The sequence below is a fragment of the Polyergus mexicanus genome, unplaced genomic scaffold (genome assembly GCF_030449975.1).
Source record: "Polyergus mexicanus isolate NDT 795.1 unplaced genomic scaffold, iyPolMexi1.0 SCAF_22, whole genome shotgun sequence".
NCBI lineage: Eukaryota > Metazoa > Arthropoda > Insecta > Hymenoptera > Formicidae > Polyergus > Polyergus mexicanus.
The window spans coordinates 3513816-3537267 of NW_027223342.1; the positions used below are offsets into that span (position 1 = coordinate 3513816).

A 23452-nucleotide genomic window follows, 5' to 3' on the forward strand; every position below is an offset into this window, starting at 1 on the left:
AAGCAGTGGTATCAACGCAGAGTACTCGCACGCACGCACGCACGCACGCACGCACGCACGCACGCACGCACGCACGCACGCACGCACGCACGCACGCACGCACGCACGCACGCACGCACGCACGCACGCACGCACGCACGCACGCACGCACGCACGCACGCACGCACGCACGCACGCACGCACGCACGCACGCACGCACGCACATTTTTTAGGAATATGATTTTTCGACATTTTGTAACATTCTGGAACATTGGCATAAAAAACTCGAAAAAAAATTTTATCACGAAAACAAAGCTTCCTCTATAAAGAAGTAAAATTGAGCATAACATAATGTCATGCTACGTCGTGTCGGCAGAATATCTTCAGAAATCATCTGCAAGCACTGCATGACTATCAATGTTGCCAGATACTAGAAAAAAAATTAAAATTTTGAAATTTCGAGGGCAACTAATTGTAAGAACCAGATGGATGGTAGCGCGCGTCAGTTCCATAGAAAAAAATTTTTCTATGGAATTTATTAATGTGCACAGGGCACGAAATTTTCTTGGTCCTATACCAAGAGTAATTATATTGTATCTCAATTTGAGATTTATAATAACTCTTATTTATGCTCCTGAGAAAACGAAGGCGAGAAAAATATCGGGGCGAACTCAAAAGCAAGCAAAAGAGTCGGGTTCGATTACTGATCTGCAAGACCCATTTGGCGACGTGAAGAGGGCAAAATGGGCGATTGGTCGGACGAGATCTGACCAAATCGGACGAAAAGCGTGGTTGTTTTCTCCGTGAATGCAGTATAGTCCCAACTTAGAAAAAGAATAATACATATGTCGTACTAGTTTGACAAATAATAATACAAATCGTATTATAATTTTTTTTTTATGCCTGACGTGTAGTTCCAAAAAGGATCTACTTCCGATTTCGATGAAACTTTGTGAAAAGTTTCCTTTCAGGTTAAAATAGAAGCTTCTAAAGGGAATTTTGGCGACTCCTATAAGAAAGTCATTTTTTAAGAGAAACGAAAGAAGAATTTACAATGAATAACTACATATTTTATTTATAAATGCATGCGCATAAGATAATCAATCAACTTATTGTTTTTTCATAAAAACAAATGACTGATGGGGTATCATATGATTTTTTGTCACGCGTCACGTTCTATCTGCATGAGCCATAAGGTTCTATTGAAAATCTATTATGCACGACTAGTAGTAAATAATTGTACATCGTTGAATAATAGTACAAAATAGCGTACGACATCCCTTTCATGTTGTATGTAAGGAAAAATATAAAATAGTCGTATAGGTACGATTATAGCCGTACGTCTGACAATATTGTGGTGGCTTTTGTCACAAAAATGTGACAAAAATTGAGCATATGCTGCTGTCTTAAAAGACTTTTCTCTTATTTGTCTTTTGCTTAATTTTTATATTTGCAGTGGCAAAAACTTAGATACGAGATAGATTGATAGATACAGCGGAGAACGAAAGAACTATATAATCCAATATTACTAAATAAATTTTATATGATATTGATATATTTTTACCATTATTTCACGACAACAGATTATGCTGTGTTTCTGCTGTGTTTTTGACAGAGTTGGGAACGATACTTTAAAAAAGTAACTCATTACCGTTATCGTTACTTTCTCTGAAAAATAACTCGTTACCGTTACTGGTTACCGATTTTAAAAAGTATATTATAATTAATACTAATATAATACATGAATTTTTAATATTAATATAGAAATACCAAGTTTATATTTTTATACTTCTTTTTATTAATTTATAATATATATAAACCATAAACTATATAATAATATAAATTGTTAATTAATAATATAAATTCTTAATCTCTTAAGGTAAATCACAAACTTTCCTTTATCAAATAAATTTTACCAAAATATTTTATTTATTTTTAAGGGAAGTTGATGCTCCACAGTATCATCATTTAGATGACATCTTTGCGACTTTAATATAAGGAAATGATTGATTGGCTACGACATTCTTATCATGCGTAACGCGTTGACGCGTTCTATGTTCCAGAGCCATTAGTCAAAAACAAAGTAACAATAAAAGTAACTGTTAAAATCGTTATTCGTTAGTGAAAAAATGTAATGGCGTTATCGTTACAGACGACGAAAAGTAACGCCGTTACCAATTTGTTACCAAAAAAAGTAACGGTAACAGCGTTACAAGTAACGCGTTACTTCCCAACCCTAGTTTTTGATGTTATCTTTTGAAATAGCAACACCATGCTCAATTTTTTTCGCATTTTTGCAGTCACGCTGTGCCTGCAGATGAGTTCGATTTCTGATATTCTACCGACATAGCACGACGTCATATTATGCTCAGTTTATAACAATACAGAATTCAATAAAAAATAAAATTTTCCAGCATTTTAGCAAATAATTTAAAAAATTTTGGTCAAGAGAAAGTAATAACAGTCTAAAAAAAAAAAGAAAAAAAAACGGAACGGGGCTAGTCATTTATTATAGGTTTTTGCATGATGTAATAATACAGGTATAATACTCTCGTAGATACGCAGTCGTCCAAAGTAATTCAACCAATCAGGAATTGATCCCAAATACTAAAAGGTAATATGGCTGCGAACATATGTTGACAAAATATGCAGATTAAATATACTATATTGCTATATTGCTATACACTATATTATTATATATGCAAATTTAGTATTCTTGGTGTTTCCATAACATATTTTTACAAATTTTAATTACATTTTAATAATGTGATAATTTTGTATTTGAATTTTGTGAGTACATTTGGGACCAACTGTTGATTGGCTATCCCATCATACTGCCGCCATTATGCGCAATATATGTTACACTTATGGTATATTATTACATCATGGGTTTTTGGACGCTGAACACGAATCCGGTTCTGAAATTGCTCCATCACATCAGAATTTTGATAAATTTGTAATTAAAGTTGCAAAAAGAATTATTTTTACGAACTTTATCATATTACAACAACAATATGCTGTGGAGATGTTTTATTGAAATCAAAATAAAGTATATTGTTCGAACTTTCAACTCTCAAAAGGAATGTTTGGCGTTGTTATGGCTAGTGAAATATCCATGGTTAAATATGGAGTGTTTGCAGAAATTAGCTATGACTTAGGTCATTGACGATAAATAACTTTCAATTATATTTATTTAATATTTATTTAATAACTTTTTAAATCACTGAATATGCATTTAATGTTAAAATTGTCAATTCAAAATGGTAGACTCATTAAAACAGATGTCAAAATTTAAAAAATGTTTAGATTGTCCACCATTTTGAATTGACAATTTTGACATTAGATTCGTATTCAGCAATCTAAAAACTCTTAAGTTTAAATAATAATTGAAAGCTATTTGGTAAATCATCAATGACCTAAAAACGATTAGTCCCGTTTCGGTGTTCGAAAAAAGTCATTTTTTGTTGATATAATTAATCCAGCTTATGGTAATTGTATTATTCACTTTACTGTAATACATTTAATGAATAAATTATTTGTTAAATTTGCAAAAATAAAATGAGATTTAATGAAAACAATAATCATAAATTATAGACTGCATACTTATAATATACAAGTACAGTATATATGCACCTCGAAATATATTAAAATAATTTAAAAATTGTTGGTGTTTTGTAGCTTCTATTTTTAGACACGCGTATTATATAAATATTTATGACATTGGAAATAATTGTTGGCTTCAAGAATCAACGTCATATCGCTAAGTGTCGTTATTTCAACTCTTCTAAAAATGTAAAAATACATTCGTTGAAATAAGTTGGCAATTCATCACAAAAAATCAAATACAAAAATTCATTTTGTTTATAACGGCTTTTTTAAGTTGACGTGTATGATATGTATTTCAAGAATAAATAAATTAATTAAAGTTTTTATACAATATTAATTAAAGTTCTTTTATAGAGTTTTTATTTTCTTAATTAAAGTTTTCTTTAAAATATATTTTTGCTTAAAGTTAAAAAAATTTAAAAGAAAGTACTTTTTATTATATATAGTTGAAAACAAGATTTTCAGAAAAAAACTTGGAAATTTGAATTTAAAAGCGTTATTGTTTTAGGCTTTTAAGAAAGATTTTAAGGGAGAGAGGGAGAGAGGGACAGAGAGAGGGGAGGTGAAGATAATAGACCGTAAAAAAATAAGATATCTCTCAATCTGTCTTATAATTTCATCCCTTTTTTTGACAGCATAACAAATTATTTCTCTTAAAAATTTTTAATATTGATTTATTCTATACAGAATTATTGTTATAGTCTAATTAAGAAATTAATTATTTTTGCTCACATAAATATTGTATCGAATGTTTCAGAACCGAGTTCACGCGATCCCATGGTAGAATCCACTAGTAGCGGTAGCAGTAGTGATACAAATGAACCCGTTTGTGCACAATTGTTAACACAATTGAATACTGCCTACCAGCATCTTGCACCGGATGCTCAAGCTTTAGTAAGTACAAATGTAGATCTTCTACTTTTTTAAGGTTTTCAATTTATAGGTAAAAAAATAAAATTATTTCGAAGAAAAAAGATTTATTTAGACAAGGATGTACATACATTGTGTATGTTCTGATTGATTAAAACGACGATTGTTGATCTTATATAAGGATTAATGAGGATAACTAAAAATATATATTACTATCTGAAAACCAGATAGTTTTATCTCAATTTCTTTAATTTAATAAATAAATTTAAAAAGTATATACAGAGTGTCCCATAGTAACTGTATCACCTCTCGTGTACAGGTAGAGCAAATGAATCTGAGGAGAAAAGTCCTTTACCATTTTGCGATTTTCGTAATAATTATTGAGAAATTAATTAAAAAAGATCAATCAATTCGCGTGACTATAGGCGCGCAGTAAAAAAGAACAATCCATTGATGTGTGATTGCTAGAAAGCGAGAATCCATTGTTATGTACAGCTCGTACATAACAGTTGTTATTTGTAGAGCGTTTCTCTCAAAACTTCGTCGCGCGTCTAGCGATCGCAAACTTTTAGGTTATCTCTAGGCCGTCCTTTCTCACCGCGCTTATATTCATACGAATTGATCAATCTTTTTTAATTAATTTCTCAATAATTATTACGACAATTGCAAAATAGTAAAGCACTTTCCTTTTCGGTTTCATCTGCTCTCCCTGTACATGAGAGGTGATACGGTTATTATAAGAGATCCTGTCTGTATTATATATTATTAATGTTTCAATTTCAAAAAAGAAATTTTAAAAATACAATTAAATAAAAATATTATATTCTGTATTTTCAATATATTTGTTCGTATAGAATTATCTACTTTGTCGGTTGTAGCGACACACTATCTTATCTTATTTATCAATCATCTTATGCCTGTTGTGCTTAACATATTGAATGTTTATTGCAAGATTTACGAATTCCGTCTTTGCTACTCGCAAAAGTGAAGAATATCAATGTTTTTTTCATGTGTTACATCAGTTACACTCGTCTGGCACAGATGACGAGTATTTTGTCAAATGTATCACTCAAGAACGATGCTGCGTTGTTATTGCATTTACAAAGCTACTATCGCAATATGTTTCTTCATATCCACTTAAGTCGTTATCTTAAACATCGATTTATCATTTCAGTTGTTTATATGCATATAATCTTAATATAAATAAAATATGACTAGGGTGACCATGTGAAACTAGGCTAACAATTAGAGAGAGTCGAATGCGTTGCAAATAAAACTATAAAACACATTTAACTCTTATTTTGTTAATATTATTTACTCTGTTAATATCCTTTTTAAATAAATTATAATAAAATCGGGAGTAACAAAATTATTTTATTTCGAGTATATATAGTCTGGAACAATAAAACTTAAATTTTTAATAAAGCTAGGTGGCATGTATAAAATAAGACACATAATATTTAATTTCTTAATCACGGATTGTAAATATAAAAAATCGAGATAAAAATCTAAAGAAATCTGCAAAGAATTTGAGGATTCCTTATAAAAAAAAAACATGTTTTAAAGAATTTGGACTTCTGGTCACCCTAGAAATGACACGTCGTCATTGCGTCGTCACACGCTTAGAACAGATGCAGATATGTTTGCAGATGCCGCCCTCTATTTTTGCCTTTCTCCCGCGATTTTCATTTATATACCCTGCTGTCTCGCATTGCGATTGGAATGAATCCGATAAACAGGCAAGAGGATTCCGATTTCTCCAACGGTTTCATAGATGTGTATACTAATTCATCGCTTGCTGCTTGCTAACATCGCCATATGTACTCATACTGTAACTGTTTAGTTTTACAACCAGGAGAACGGTGGTAAGCCACCGCTCGTTGGGATTCAATTGGTGGTGCCGAAACCGCCCAAAGACTATCGCTTTATGAAATGGAATTGGTCGCTGATACGGAAGACGTGCTACTGGACACTGATGTCAATATTGATCGGATGCGCTGCCCTCGTTGTTGGCATTATTGCTACGATGCCTAAGAAGTATGTGTCGATATGTTATTCTATCTTTTATTCTAAACATTTTTAATTATTTTACCTAAAAATCATATTAGTATTTAGATTTATTTTCTGAAATTCTACATATGCCCATTATTTATATAACACACACTTTATTATATCCTTCTTTATGCTTTCCCAAGACAAACTACAAAATAATTCTCCTTTATTGATTTCAATAATAATAAGAATGCTAAGAAAAATTTAAGTTTTTAAAGTCTTTTGCTCTAAAAAGTAATTTTCTTTTTTTTGGTTCTGAGGGGAAAAATGATAGGAATATTATAGTTAGACCTTGGATGGTATTGTTAAGGTCATATCAAGGTCACATTGAATTTTTTAAATTGAAACCTCTATTTTTTATTGCATATTTTTATAGCTCTTGTCGAGACCTTTTCAAAACTCTATAATAAAATATGTTTTTATCAAGTACTTTTTGAGTTATTTTATATTTTAATCTGACATATATTTTGATATAAAAAATAAAATAATTTAAAAAGTACTTAATGAAAAAATACTTTATTATAGTGTTTTGGAAAGCTCTCGATGTCAGCTACAATAATTCTAAATAAAAAATGGGGGTTTCCATTCAAGATTTTAAAGTTGACCTTCACATGACCTTCAAATGATTTTCCAAGGTCAAATCATTGTCACCATCTTATGGCCCCCTTGAAGCCACACAACTTTTGTTTGAAACATTTTTCTCTTCTGGACTTGGTTTTTGAGATATTCGACTGGATGGATTAAAATGGGCCACCCAGTATAGTAAGCAAACACGAAATAACAATAATATAATATCAATGTTATAATTTTCCACTTATATACAAGGCATGTTGCATTGCAATTACATTATTGAATAGGAAATAATAACATTGATATTATATTATTGTTACTTTGCTGGGTTACTGTTGTCAAACATGTCATAAAAATTTAAAACAAAATTATTGTAGCTATTTTTCCATGTTTCTTTAAAAAAATAAAAAATAAGTAAGATTTACTACATATATATATAACGTTATTTTGCTGATTAATAAGTTTGGTGAAATAAAAAATTGTATAATAAAATCGCTGATATAATGAAAATTTAATGTGACAAAAAATCATTATTTTTATTGAATTATCTGTACTATAGATGTGATCCTCCGATGGAATGGTGGCAAGGCAGCACTTTCTATGAGATATTCCCGGCATCTTTTCAGGACTCGACGAAAGGAGCCGACGGAATCGGCGATTTGCGTGGAATAATTATGCGGCTAGATTATTTAAAAGAGCTCGGAGTGCGAGCTATTCGATTAAATTCGATATTTCCAGCGTCGCATTATCCAGAATATTACTCGGAAATCAGTAACATGATGGACGTGAATAAAGACCTGGGTACACTAGAAGATTTTTCTGTTCTTGTACGCGAAATCCAAAAACGGAATATGAGTATAATTCTCGATTTGCCTTTATATCCGTTCGTAAAGAACTTGAGCAATCAATCGGTATCTATAGCGAAAGTGAACGGAACTGAATGGTTCCGAGATACCGCGAATGATCGAGTTCGCGAGCCATCCGCACTACCTGTATCAGTCGAAGTTATTCGTGATGTCTTATCATCCATACCATCATCGCTAAAGAATGCGAGAAGGGAAGTATCCTCGTCGAGTCGTTTAAATCACCAAGAAGATCCCATTAGTAAGGCTATCAAATTTTGGCAGTTGAGAGGAGTGAATGGTTTCTATCTACAGGGATTGGGACATTACGTCGATGAAGACACATTCGTGAAGAGTTTCATATATTGGAAGTCTCTCCTACATCCAAACAATATTTTCATTTGTCATATGGAAGTCCTAAAGGTCGCTACCTCCATCAGTGCAAAAAACTCTATCCTATCTAGAATAAATTTACTTGATGTGACTCTTCGTTTGACGAATAGTACTATGGATATCAAGGCACAAATAGAACAAGTCACGAAGGGTATACTTTTCGATAAACCTGCTTACCCGTGGATACATTGGTCTGTGGGCGGTGTGGACACCAGTAGAGTAGCTTCTACCATAAACGTCAAGAACGCAAGCATGGCGGCTTCTCTTCTTAGCATGATGCTACCTGGAACACCCAGTATATTCTACGGAGATGAGGTATGAATCACGATCAAAATGGTTCACAATTAAAACCTAGAAAATATATGTTTATATTAATATTTTGTTTTGTGTTTTATATTTATATTTCTAGCAGCATATGTAATTAAAAATTGCATTATATATTATCTAACGAACATAAATATATAACGATTGTACAAGAGGCAATTTGATATGTCAGTAGATGCAATTTCTTTGGATTTAATAAAAAAAATCATTATTACAAAAATGAATAATTGTATTATATTTTTTACTCAGATAGGTATCAAAGATTGTGAATGTCAGGATCACAAAGATTTGGCACACGTGCACAATTTAGTTCCTATGTATTGGGAGAAGAAGGACAGTCCAGGTAGCAGTTTTTCATCTTTAGGAATTACCACCTGGTTGCCAGAAGCTGAGAAACCCATGGAAACTAGTTTGATAGGCACTGTTAGAGAAATGGCAAGACTAAGAGCGGAAACTACACCCATTTACGTTAAAGCAGTCTTAAGAGAAGGTCAAATTAAGGCAAACTGTGATGTTAGGTAAATTTTGTTGTATTTACATGAATTTTTAGACTTGAGATTTTTCTTAAGTTAAGATAATCTTTAATGACTAGAGTACACAATAGCAATTTAATTAATTTGACAAATGTATCATATGCTTTGCATGTGACTAGATATAATACTTTTGTTATTCTAATTGTAAGTTATGCAGATTTTATATTTTTCTCAGATTGTAAATTTCCTGGCTTGTTTTATATTAATGTATATTACTGGCAAAAATATATATAATTTAACTTGATGTTGTTTTGTTTAGATATGTTGAAGATGAAATGATCGTGATTGAGCGATGGTATCCACGAAGAAATTCCTATGTATTTGTTGCAAATTTTGGCAACGAGACGCGTATGAAGGATTTATCATTCCTTTATTATGGTGGTCATGTTGTTGTAGGACCAACTTATAGAATGAATCGAGATGTGTATTTCAAAGAACTCATTGTCCCACCCGGAGAAGCATTTGTTATAAAATTGGATAAATGAGAGAGTATGTTTCGATTAAGATATATTGCTGAGTACTGTTAGATTAAATTTTTATTTTTATTATGTGGAACAATTGCTTAATACAATTGTTACAATAGCAATTAAAATATATATACAACAATAGCATTAAAAATATATACAATAGATACCTGCCGCTACGGAATAAAAAAATATTTTTAAAAAATTTTTCTATATATATATTATAAAATTCTTTTCTACAAAATTTTTTAAAAGTTTATAATTATTAGTTTTAATAAACATAATGTTTGGATGACTTTCATTTTGATTTAATAGTGATTTTAATTTCCGAAAATTGGGTTAAGAAATTGAGAATGAATTTTCAAGCATCGGTTGATATAAAATAGCTTTGCTTCGAAAAAATATAAATCCATGTAAAACTTCATTATTATAGATCTCGTTTCGTGCACTAAAAGCACTAAGCGATGTATAAACATTATCGGAAAATTATTTAAATATTTTATAATTTTTCAAAGGATATTAAGTGAGAAAACTGGCAAATAAGAGCCAAAACATTATTAGTGCGCAAATTTTTTATTTCCTTTAATTTCGTTGGCAAGTATGCATTAAATGTAAGTTCCGGACCGTTTTTAGCCCATCTTCAGCATAGGATAACAATATATAAAAATTAAATTCGTATTTATTAAATCTTACATGCGCAATATTATTTGTTACATTCGAAAATCAAATTACAATCGATAAATGATAAGTGACATTGAAGAATGACTCGCCAAAGTCCGAATAGAGTCTGCGCATATTAGTCGACAATCGTTACGTGTATATTTGTCGATTATCCAAACCTTAATGAAATAATGGAGTACTAATATAGTGCCAAAATCGGCCAACTATAGTTATTTCTTTCTTCAGAGGAGGCTGCGATTGGCCAGATTGGCTTCAGAATCATGATTTTTTTTTAATTCTAAGAACCACGCCTCAGCTCTTATTTGCCAATTATTCTTCATCTAGTATCGTTAGTATTCTGAGCCTATTGCCGTTATTATTTAATTTTTCAAAGACACAATTTTTGCTAAGACCAAACTCATTGATTCATAGTAGTTCAGATTGACGTTCAGATTTGAAGTGAAGATCCTCTAACGATAAGATGTGTTCATTAAAACGAATAATCATCAAAATTTAATTTTTTTAATTATACAAAGATATAATGTTAAAATTAAGAAATTAAGAAGCAGATGAAAAAGGCAGCAACCAATTAAATCACAATAATTAATAATGTGTTTATATTAGCATTATAAATTTGATTATTTTATATTAATATGTATATCGAAATATTAGACCTTAATAAACAATTTTTATGCATATCATCTATATGTGAATAAAAGTGATTTGATGTGTGTGATTGTGTCTACAATGAAATTCTAAGTAATTGCAGTTTAGGAGCGAGCTCACAGATTTCAATGACCTTGATATATATTATTAAGGATGCGATCCTGAATAACTTTCAAAAGGTTTTAGCCGTCGCTCGTTGTTTTTTAAAAATTATTAACAAAATAAGTTTAATGAATAGCACGTATATCCTCACGCAGCATCGAACATTGCAGTAAGATTATAGGGAGGTCACAAACTTATACATTTTAATGATCATATTAATACTTATATACCACTAATCTTATAATAAAATCTTACTTTGTAATATTATCCGAAAATTAATGCAATCTTATTTCCAGGGTTGGGAAAGTTACCCAGTAAGCAATTTGATAACAAATTGTTGCCAAATTGGCATCAAATTCGCTCAAAACTTGGTAACAAATCCAGTGCCATCTGTGTCCGCATTAAGCTTGTGTTTTGGTGACAAAACTTGTTGACATAACCTGACAGCAAATTGACGGCAAAAACCGAGCAAAGCTTGACATGATTTGACGCCAAATTGATGGCAAAAATCGACCAAGATCTGCGCAAGACAATCTGATAGCAGATTGTCAGCAAAAACCGAAAAAATTCTGCAGCTTTTGGCCATTCATATAAAAGTATATATTTAAATAGATTTAAAGCCTTAACCCTAAGTAACAAAATGATGATAAGTTTTGGTCATAAAATGACCATTAGATAATTAGACATTATATAAAATCATATATTAATATGTTAAAACATATAAGTAAATTCAAATAACTTAATTTATAAAATTAAAGATCTTTTTGGACAGAAATTGTTTTGAATAAGTGAAAACCGAACAATTATCTGTCCGATTTGCCAAAAATCAATTCAATATCTGAATTTCCTATATAAGAATTATATCAAAAATTGAACTGATAGAAATATATATATTATAATATTATTAGCATTTTGTAGGCTTTATATACACTCATGACAAGAATTTGAATACGGGTATAGATAATGAATAACGCGCCGCATAGCGATAAGCGACTGAACTATTTTATAATACTTTGTAATAAGCTGCAGATTTTGTTCGGTTTTTGCTGCCAATTTGCCATCAGATTGCGCACTCCAGATCCTGCTCAGTTTTTGCCGACAATCTGATGTCAGTCATGTCAGCAAGCTTTGCTCGGTTTCTGCCGCCAATTTGCTGTGTAGTTATGTTAGCAAGCTTTGCTTGATTCTTGCCGGCAATCTGCCAGCTTAATCGGTAATAACAACTCTTGTACCAAATTTGTAGCCTTTTTGCTGACAATAATTTGTAGCAAGCACTTGGCAATATCTGTTAGAACAGATCTGGCTGACTGGGTACTTTATAAAAGTAACTCGTTACCGTTACCGTTATTTTTTCTAAAAAGTAACTCGTTACCGTTACTCGTTACTAATTTTAAAAAGTAACTCATTACCGTTACAGTTACTAAAAAGTAACGAGTCGTTACAATTTCCGTTACTTTTTTACAATACAAACTAATAAATTATTTTGCATAAGAAAAACTTTTAAAAAATTGTAAGCAAGATTTCATTCAAGGTTTATTACAAAATAAATGATTAAATTTTATCGAAATTCTTTATTAATTTTTAATAAAATTTGTTGCTCCATAGTATCATCATTTAAATGCCCTCTTTGTGGTGTTAATACAGAGCCACCGATGCTAAACATTCTTTCTACAGATGCACTGCTTGGTAGAGCTGTATTATATTTAATAAAAAGTTTTTTAAGTTTTGGATAGTCGTTTAACATTTCTATATTACAATTATTTGATTTGAAAAACCGTTGCAATTCTTCTCGTTCAGATTCATCTTGCACCGTTTTTTGCTCAAAAATGAAAAAATTATCGTGATCGTCAGATTTTCCAGCTTTTGAAGAATTTTCAGTTGATCGGATTCCCAATAAATCCTCCAAGTAATTTTCAGCACGTTTTCTTTTTTCTCCGGTTAACCAGTTTAACTTAAATTTTGGATGTAAACATGCTGCTATTATTAATTCTTTTGTTTCAAATATTGTAAGAAATCTAAAATCAAATATAGTAAATTAAGCGACATTGTTTGTTTTATTGAAATTAATACTTTTGAATCAATAGTTTAAAATAAAATAATATTTTTCAATTAAATCCTTATTTAAAATTAAATAACATATGTATTAATCAAATTAATAAGTTACCTTTTATTTAAACCTTGCTGAATAGCTTCAACTAATGAATGGCAATCTATAAGGTCAGATTTATTGAGATTTTCTAATTTTCGTTGCAAGGTATTTAGAACTGGTAGTAAATGAGAGCTCTGCTTTTCCGAAAAGATAAAGCTCTCATTGGATATCGCGCGTCGCGTCATTGCACTGGTCTGCAAGAGCCATAAGTTGATCAATCACATTCAAGCATTTTTACAACATAATAAGAATGCTAATTGGTCGATTTGCTTACGGCCTTACGGTTAAGATAAAAATTTTATCACGCACAATAGCAAGAATAATATCTTAAATAAATCAAAAAATTTGAAAAAAGTAACGATAAAAGTAACTGTTAAATTCGTTACTCGTTACCGAAAAATGTAACGAAGTTACTTTTTCCGTTCCAAATAAAATTTGTAACGCCATTACCGTTACAGTTACCGAAAAAAAGTAACTGTAACGGTAACGGCGTTACAAGTAACGCGTTACTTCCCAACCCTGCTTATTTCAATATTTCAGCAACCTTACGCGCAATCATTTTACTTTTCGCTAATGCTGAAAATATTATAAAACTATGAAATAATGTTTAATATTAATTGAATTTGATGTGCATGTTTTCATACAGCCAAAATTATTATTTATTTAGTATTTCATAAGAAATGTTATTGCGTGCAATATTCCAAAAACTTTACAAAAAAATAGTATTCAACCGCTAGTTCGTTTGTTTATCGCTATGCGAAGTGCGATGCGTCCATCTCGTATTTGAGTTTCATTATGAGAATTATATAAAGCAAAGAGCAACTGGCAGAAGATAAAAAATATAATTATTTCTATCAGTTTAATTTTTAAAACAATCCCAACATAGGAAATTCAGATATTAAATGGATTGTTTCTCAGAAATCGGGCAAATAAATGTTCGAAAAAATTAAAATCATCCATTTATTGTCTACTTTAAGACGTAAAATAATAAATAAATAAATAAATATATATATATATATATATATATATACAAGGTGTCCCATTTTAAAGGACCCACTCAAATATCTCAGAAACACTGCGTTAAATCGAAAAATATTTCAAACAAAAGTTGTGTGGCTTCAAGGGGGCCATAAGATGGTGACAATGATTTGACCTTAGAAAATCATTTGAAGGTCATGTGAAGGTCAACTTTAAAATCTTAAATGGAAACCCCCATTTTTTATTTAGTATTCTTGTAGCTGACATCGAGAGCTTTCCAAAACACTATAATAAAGTATTTTTTTATTAAGTACTTTTTGAGTTATTTTATATTTTAATCTGACATATTTTGATATAAAAAATAAAATATTTCGTAAAATATTCAGTTTTCGATAATTTTACCGTAATATTTCTATGTACAGAATAATAAGACAAATTAATTAGTGCCAAAAAAACAAATAATTGTTTAAAAAAATACATTGTAAATAATTTTCTTAAAAACAATTTTTTTTTATATTAATTGATTTGTCTCATTATTCTGTACATAGAAGTATTACGGTAAGATTATCAAAAACTAAATATTTTACGAGATATTTAATTTTTTATACCAAAATTTGTCAGATTAAAATATAAAATAACTCAAAAAGTACTTAATGAAAAAATACTTTATTATAGTGTTTTGGAAAGCTCTCGATGTCAGCTACAAGAATACTAAATAAAAAATGGGGGTTTCCATTTAAGATTTTAAAGTTGACCTTCACATGACCTTCAAATGATTTTCCAAGGTCAAATCATTGTCACCATCTTATGGCCCCCTTGAAGCCACATAACTTTTGTTTGAAACATTTTTCGATTTAACGCAGTGTTTCTGAGATATTTGAGTAGGTCCTTTAAAATGGGACACCCTGTATATCGGAACATATGAATAAAAATAAAATAAAATAAATAATAATAATTGTTATTATAGTCATGATTTGCTTGTCAGATGGAGGAATTCTGGCTACATTTCTGCTACTACATATAGATATTTATATCGTAGTGATATGGTGTTTTACCTCGAACATATGGATTTTCTAAAATTCATAAGTCCAACTGTCCTTCTAGAATTATTGTTTCCTCTTTAAATAGCCCATTATATAATTTAGCTTTATATCTCCATAATACAATGCACAAAAGCTTTGAAGAGGCTCAAAGTCACATTCTTAATAGTTGCTTTATTAACTAGTTCAGAGACTTTTTCTACTGTATCCAGTGAAGACAAATTTTATTTGATCTCATTAGATGTCACATTTTTTTTCACTAATATCCCCATAGAATTGGCAATCGATAGCATTTCCAAAAGATGGAATACCACATCTCGAAATTGTTCTATCCCCATAACGGAATTTATGCAAGCCGTCAAAAATTTACTCTCAACTCTACTTTTTTCACATTCAACAACGTAATATATCAACAAATCATTGCTATTATCTCCCATCATTGCCAATATCATCTTACAAGATTTGAAGAAAAAAGTCTGTCAGACGTTAACTTTTACCTCCTCTTTCAATATTCGTTATGTTGATAACGTAACCATGGCTGTTCCCTTTTCGCATCTAGATCACACTTTGAATACATTCAACTCTTTCCACCCTAGAATCCAATTCACGATGGAAGTGGGTAATGAAGGCAAACTTAATTTTTTAGACGTTATCTTAATTTAAAAAAATAAATACTTAATATTTGATTGGTTTTATAAACCAACATTTTTTGGAAGATATCTCAACTTTATGTCCCAGCACCCTTTGTGTCAAAATAGCACGATTATCGGTTTAATCGATAGGGCTTTGTTTCCACCAAAAAAATCTCGATATTATTATCAAAATTGTATTCAACAATTGTTATCCATTGGATTTAATATTTAGCACATTTAATATTTATTACATAACCGCCTTAAATTTCTTATTCATAACTCCATATTCATATCCAATAAATCAATTTCCAATAATACAACTAACGCAGAGACTAATTACATATTTTATTGTTCTTTATATTCCTTCCGTGTTAGAACGTTTTAGTAGTGTTACGAGAGATCTCAATGACAGACTAGCTTATAGGAGTCTTAATAAATTTGTAACGATGCACCCTCCATCGTTACCCGGCAAGTAGACCAGCCGGAAGTCTGCCGCCCAGCGAACACCAGCCGGGCATTGGCAGAGGCGCCTAGCGCTCTTTTTAATATTCAAATTACCGCCGTTGCGATAAACAACCGTGCGGCCGTTATATGGCCGCCGTTACGCCGTTATATGGAAAACCGAGCACAGCCGAATGCTGCCGGAAGATCCCGAGCGTCACCCGCCGAAACGCCGCGTCATTTCGCCCAGGGGAAGCGATTTACCGTAATAATTACCCGCCGAAAACAACGCGTCGTTATACCCACCCGGGGGCGAACGACGCAATTACCGCTAGACGCTCGGGGATAAAAAGGCAGCATTTCGGCATCTCAGGACCAGAAACGATTCCTGAATCCGCTCGAGCAGTACGCTCCGAGCTGACACCAGAACCGATTCTAGAACTCGCATACACACAAAGGAGCGTGAGATTGACGCGTTCGCAGTCTCCGCCGAACATTCTCTGTCTCCTCGCCGCCTGCGAAATCCTATCAAAAGTCCGACCTTATCAAACGAAAGCGGAGAGATCGCCGCTATCTAAGATTTGGTCTAAGATCCGCTACCGCTAAACGGACCGTGGTCTGGCGAGTTCGCCGCTCCATCGAGGTTTCTCGACTCCCGCTAGTCATCCTCTATCCGCGTACGGAAGTAGGGACGGAGAGTTCTCCGCCCGATCGAGGATCCTCAATCTCCGGCCGCCTCCTCCCGCCCACCTGGGAATACGCGGATAAGAACACGCAAACGCACCGACACGGTTGTACCGTGATTCCGCAGTTATAATCGCGCCGAGATACGGAATCACATCACCCGATATAATTCCACGCGCCGTCAAAATAAATACGGCCTTGCCCTACACGCACCGATCGACCGCGCCCTGTTTTTTGCGCATTTCGCGCGTCGTCAAAATAAACACGGCCTTGTCGTACGCCGCCGAATATCTTAAGCGGTTCGATACATCGAACATCGCGCACCGAATAACGAACGCGAATTACATCTAACGCGTTGCATCATCCGCCGCGCGCTAGCTTCACGAAACATATTGTAAATCGACCATTGCCGAAAGAGGTAAATAAATACGCTACATTATAACTCAATCTTTTCGTGTATTTCACCTTTTCACGAGCCCTGATCCCGACCGAGTTCATCCGCGCGCGCGCTCGCGAAAAGTATCCCCGTTACAAGTTGTGTCGCTTTATCAAAGTTCATAAAGATAGCTTTCCTAAAATGTCTCACACTAATGTTATCTATAAGTTAAATTGTAACGACTGTGGGTCAGGCTTGTTGGAGATTGCAGATAAGAATTAATGAACATCGCAATCACATACGACGGAATGCATTTAATTATTCGGTCATCACTGACCATCGATTAGATTTTAACCACCATTTTCAGTGGGACAATGTTGAGATCTTGGACAACAAGTCTTTCCTGAATAAACACCTGATTTCAGAAATGTTTTTTATAAAATGTCAAAAAAACAGCTTGAATTTACAGACATCTGAATGCTTGCAGCACATAGAGGAAAGTTGGAAAAAACCGGGTAGACGGGTCGAACCAAGTACCCCTCTTTTTTCGTAATAAATGCTGCTATATATGGCTAACTTGTGTTATTACTTGTAGATTGACGTCATTATTATTTTAAGACACACCGTACCCCTGTATACACGATATTTCTTTTTTAATAAAAATTCAAAGTTTTTAGCCCCAAAAAGATCGATATCGAGGCAAGAATCGAGTCGTTGTGCACTTTTTCTGTACAGAGCATCTGTTTCGGTAAATGTAGCTGTTGAGGCTGTCAGGAAATAATCGGTATTTCACTATGGATTGCGGTGATATAAAAGTATATTTGTTAAACTCTCGATACATCAAAGTACAACGTGGTAGCGCACACAAGAAACAGGAAAAAAAAGAAGGAACGGAAACGGAAACTCCTTGTTCGTCGCGCGCTTACAACATAGAATAACGAAAGTAATGAAAGAAAAGTAACTAGTATCTGACTAGGCGCGTCTTTTGAATCAGTCAATAGTTTTAACAGTAGCATTGCATTCTGTACATATTAGGAAGTATATCATATCAGTTTTTATCGGCACTTTGTACCGTTATCCTGACTTCGTGTCTCTACAAAAAGCAGTTGGAACCGAAAACTAATATTCACAAAAAGAAACCACTCAAAAAAAAGCTTTTTGAGATCCTTAAAGTTAAAAAGTTAAATAAGGAAGTCCTGCACCAATGTTGAACAAAAGAATATCTTTATTTGTGATTTTTGTCAATAAAATACATCTTTATATCGATTTTGATTAAAATAAATCTAGATTTTAAAATTACACATGGGTACCCGGTTTGACCCTATCGTAGGACAAAACCGGGTACTTTGACTTCTCCACAAAATCTTGTTATTCTTGGTAACCAAAAATTATTTTTTCAGCAACTAGTCTTATTTTCTCATAGTTTAAGATTCACTAAAGACTACTAACGGTCGGCAAAATTTTTTTTACTCAGATTTTTTGTAGGAAGACAAATCCAAAGAGGTACCCGATTTTACCCTACTTTCCGCTATATGTTAATGCCAGACAGACTTTCGAAAATTTAGTTTCTGTGCTTTATAGATATATTTGTACACAATCCGCTTCACATATTTTTGTCATTTTATCTCGCTCTCCCCGATCGTGAGACACGTCATATATACCGAGATGTCATGAGTTTGTTAGTGTGTTTATTTGTTTATCAGTTTAACTTTAACTACCATCTTGTCTAGTCAGTTAAAAATTTTAAGTTATTTGATTTAGAGTACTTACATTTCATTTAAAATTTTTATTTTAATTTATTTATAATTTATTTAATTGGTTTTATTGTCTGACGTGTGTCACAACGTACCTTGTTTATTGAGCATGCGTTGATAGTGTTCGATACGTGAGTCTTATGTTTTTATCGATGTTCTTACCTATTAGAATGTGTTGTTCTGAATATTAAAGGCTATGGTACACAAAATGCATAGAACATAGACATAACAGAGCATAAGCATAAGAAAGATATTCAACGTACACAAATATGCATAAACATAAATTTTGGCCAATCAGGATTGAGGAATAATAGCTGTCATATAAGAATACACTCCTAACCCTAGATATTACTAACATGTGTTAAAATGGATACATATGATTACATTTATACTACTTATTATACTTATAATATCAGCGAGTTATATACTTTTGCGAAAACGTAAACGAAATAAAAAACGATCGTGCTGGGTACGACCAATATATATGCTTCGACCACTATTTGGTGACCTCCAACATCTTTTCCAAGAATTAAGAGAAGATACAACAATGTTTTTTAAATACACGAGAATGAATATCTCTATTTTTTATAAATTATTAAATATATTGCGACCTCATCTAGAAAAAAAAAATTGGAGAGCATTACCGGCAGAACAACAGCTTATTATTACGCTCAGGTATTAGTAGATAGGGCACTATGCGGCGTCAAAACAAACCCCCACTCCTCGGCCACTGGCCCAGACCCCCTGTTGTGACGGTCTGGGGCCCTCCCCCCTAAAGGTGTCTGTGGAAAAAAGAGTGGAGGGAACTCGTGGACATCTACGAGATAATTTTCCCTTCAAATTTTTCTTTTTAAATTTTCAAAATTTTTTAAAAAATTTTTACTTTTTAAATTTTTTTCTTTTAAATTTTTAAAAAAATTTTTTAATTTTTTTCGGTCGCGTGAACATGCTTGGGCTCGAACCTGGGTCCTCCGCCTCTCCAAACAGAGTCCTAGTATGCTGAGCTAGCTGAAAACTTATTAGAATAGAAGTTAAACGTAGTATTTGTGGAGAGTAATCCACCGCTAAGATAGGGATCCTGACGGTCCGATTGGTTCTCCCCATAGTGCCCAGTCCTCCAATTGGTTCCGTCGGTTTAAAAAAGCGGGTTGGAAAAACGAGCTAAAAAATAGTGCGTGGGAGAAAGCTGGCAAGATGTCTGACGGAAAGCAGACGTGACGACAACCGACAAAATGGCGACCGTCGAGACTAGAGATGCGTCTAGACATAAGGCCCAGCCACCCCTCCCCCTTACGGAAAACCGAAAGATATCGTGCGGTATACAACATCGTCCCATCGCCCCCTTAGAGGAAAACCGGGAGATATACTGTTATAGCCCGAACAGGCTATACACGAATTATTAAATATATTATTCTAAATACATATTATTTTATATGATTGCTAAACGTGTAACGCGAGTACAGATCACGTTACGAGCGTTGACAACGCGAGCCATGCGCTAAGCCCGAGCGACTGTGCAATCATTTCATTGCGAAAACGCGGAAATCAGGGCAAGCGGAAGAAGGACATTGCGAAAATGCAACGTAGAAGTCCTACTTAAAAGCGAAATAAAAAGGAATAAAGAAATCGCGAAAGTGCAAGCAAAGAAGTCCTACTTAGAACTTCTTAGCTTGCATCCGGATATTGCCAAAATCAAGCGACACGACACACAGCCTTGTCGCTAAACGACCCCCTCCCGGGTAGCCAAAGGGAGTTAATAAAAAGGCCCAACGCTAACGAACGGCGGGCAGTCTTTAGCATTAATATTACGCGCACAATCTTGATCATTAATTAATAGTAGTCACAATAACTACCAAACGGGCAATCTTTATTCTTTTACGCGAACAATATCTCTAACAGCCGCGAGTGTCAAAACGAGTATCAATAATTATTATAATATTGAATAGCCACGCAGTCGGCAGAAATATACACGAAGAAGCGAGAGGCGAGTCTCGAGACCGAAACTCGACTCTAGACACGCGCACTTCAAGATATCCGTTATCGCGATACGCGACGCGAGCGAAAGTGCGGGAACATTGTAATCAAGCCAAGTCACGAATAAAATAGATATTAATATATTTATTTAAATGCAAAGGTGTCATTTCTAATCAAATAAAGACAGTGAAGTTCTCGGGCGGAGCCCGAATTCCTAAATTCCTTCCGGCAAACGATCCCAACTACCGTGCCTCTCCGGAGGCACAACACTCCGTGTATATTTTTTCTTCGTCGGAGTTTGTTTCTTCTTCTATTGCGAGGATCTCTCGTTCTTCCTCTTCTGTTTCATGCGCTTCTCTTGTTACATTGCGGCTCAGTGCATCGGCGTTCGCGTTTCCTCGTCCGGCTTTATGGATGATTTCATAATCATATTCCTCGAGTTTTAATCTCCATCGGATCAATCTCGATCCAGGATCGTTCACATTAAATAACCAGATTAATGGTTTGTGATCGGTTACGATTTTAAATTTCGTACCGTATATATATGGCCTAAAATGTTTTACAGCCTATACAATCGCTAGTAATTCTTTCTCCGTTGTATTATAATTCTGCTCCGCCCGCGATAAAACTCTGCTGGCATAAGCAATTAGCCGGTCGTTACCTACGTTTCCTTGTGACAATACTGCTCCGATTGCATAGTCGGAAGCATCAGTGGTCACTATGAATTCTTGATTGAAATCTGGATACGTTAGAACTGGCGCAGTCATTAATCTTTCTTTTAATATTTCGAAAGCATTTTGCTGTTCCATAGTCCACTCGAATTTTTCCGTTTTCTTCGTTAATTTCGTCAGTAGCTTGGCTATTTTTGAAAAATCTTCTATGAATTTTCTGTAGTATCCGGCTAGTCCTATGAAAGATTGTATATCTTTTACTTTCTTCGGCGTCGGAAATTCCTTTATTGCCGTTAACTTTGACGGATCCGGAGATATCCCATTCTCCGAAATTATGTGTCCTAGATAAATTACTTCCTTGCACAAAAATTCGCATTTATCTGGTTGCAATTTTAGATTATTTTCTCGGAGTCTCTGCAGTACTTCCTTGTGTCTTTTATTGTGGTCCTCTAGGCTCGCTCCATATATGACGATGTTGTCTAAATAAACTAGACATTTAAGTCCTTGCATTCCAGTAAGAATTGAATTCATTAGTTTCTGGAATGTTGCTGGCGCATTTTTCAATCCAAACGGCATTCTCTTAAATTCATAGTGTCCGTAGGGCGTTGAAAAAGCTGTCTTTTGTTTATCTTGCTCAGCCATCGGTATCTAATGATATCCTGACGCTAAGTCTAGTGTGGTAAAATATTTAGCGTTTCCTAACTGGTCCAGTATCTCGGTGATATTGGGCAGTGGGAATGAATCGCCTATAGTTAAATCGTTTAGCTTCCGAAAGTCTACTACTACTCGGAACTTAAGTTTTCCGGATGCGTCGGCCTTTTTCGGTACCACTAATAAGGGTGCGTTACATTGACTCGCGCTTGTTCGGATTATGCCGTTTTTCAGCATTCCTTGCACTTGTTTATTTACTTCCGTCTTGTGCTTATCGGGAAGACGATACGGTCTCGTGTTCACCGGCGAGGTATCGGCGCGCGTGTTTATCTCGTGCTCTACCGTCGCGGTGCACGTCAGTGGTTCTCCGTCCAACTGAAATGTATCGCAATATTCTTCGCATATCCGTAGGAGTGCCTGTTTTTCTTCCGTATTTAAATGTTGTGTGCGTAGTAGTTGTCAGATTTGTCTCGAGCTGGTAGGCTTAAAATCTTTTCTTGCTTGTATCGTGTGTATTTTGGATTCGATTTCGCGTTCTATGTCTTCGAGTGTGACGTTCGGCGTCTGTATCTCGACTTCCGTATCGGTTGTATTTACGATACTAACGGGACACGCGTAATCCTTCGGTTCTACTAAGCAGTTTCCAAGGTAAATTCCTGGAGCTGTTTCCTCTGCTCTATGGATGGACTATTCCTATCCGATTTTGCTTCGTTATCGCTTTTACAATGGTTTCGCTGCGCGGTTTTAGAATTGTTTTGTTGAACGTTTGGAATCTTAGCACGGCGTCTTCTATTTTTAATTGATTTTGATTATAATCACAGGTTACCGAATGTTGTCGAAGGAAATCAATTCCTAGTATTCCTTCATATTCTATCGGAATGTCGTCTCTTACAACGTAAAATGCATGTTTTACCTTGTGATTTTCTATTTTAATCGTGGCGTACATTTTTCCTATGGTGTGTACTTTGTGCCCGGTTATGCCTGTGAGCGCGATTTTACCTTCAGGTATTAGTGTGTCGTCTTTTAAATGTTTCAATTTTA

General features: G+C 33.8%; 1 protein-coding gene across 9 annotated transcripts in view; it reads left to right on the forward strand.

The window, feature by feature from the left end:
* Positions 1-10989, forward strand: part of LOC138942273 (alpha-amylase 3) — a 20644-nt gene extending 9655 nt beyond the window's left edge. For 8 of the 9 annotated variants that reach the window (XM_070312400.1, XM_070312392.1, XM_070312397.1 and 5 more), the window contains 5 exons: positions 4343-4479; positions 6299-6492; positions 7637-8627; positions 8886-9154; positions 9429-10989. In XM_070312400.1, coding sequence (XP_070168501.1) covers positions 4343-4479; positions 6299-6492; positions 7637-8627; positions 8886-9154; positions 9429-9654 — 1817 coding nt within the window. In that variant the 3' untranslated portion in view covers positions 9655-10989. The remainder of the gene's footprint in view (positions 1-4342; positions 4480-6298; positions 6493-7636; positions 8628-8885; positions 9155-9428) is intronic. The other variant, XM_070312394.1, reaches the window with a different exon arrangement.
* Positions 10990-23452: the final 12463 nt, after the last annotated feature.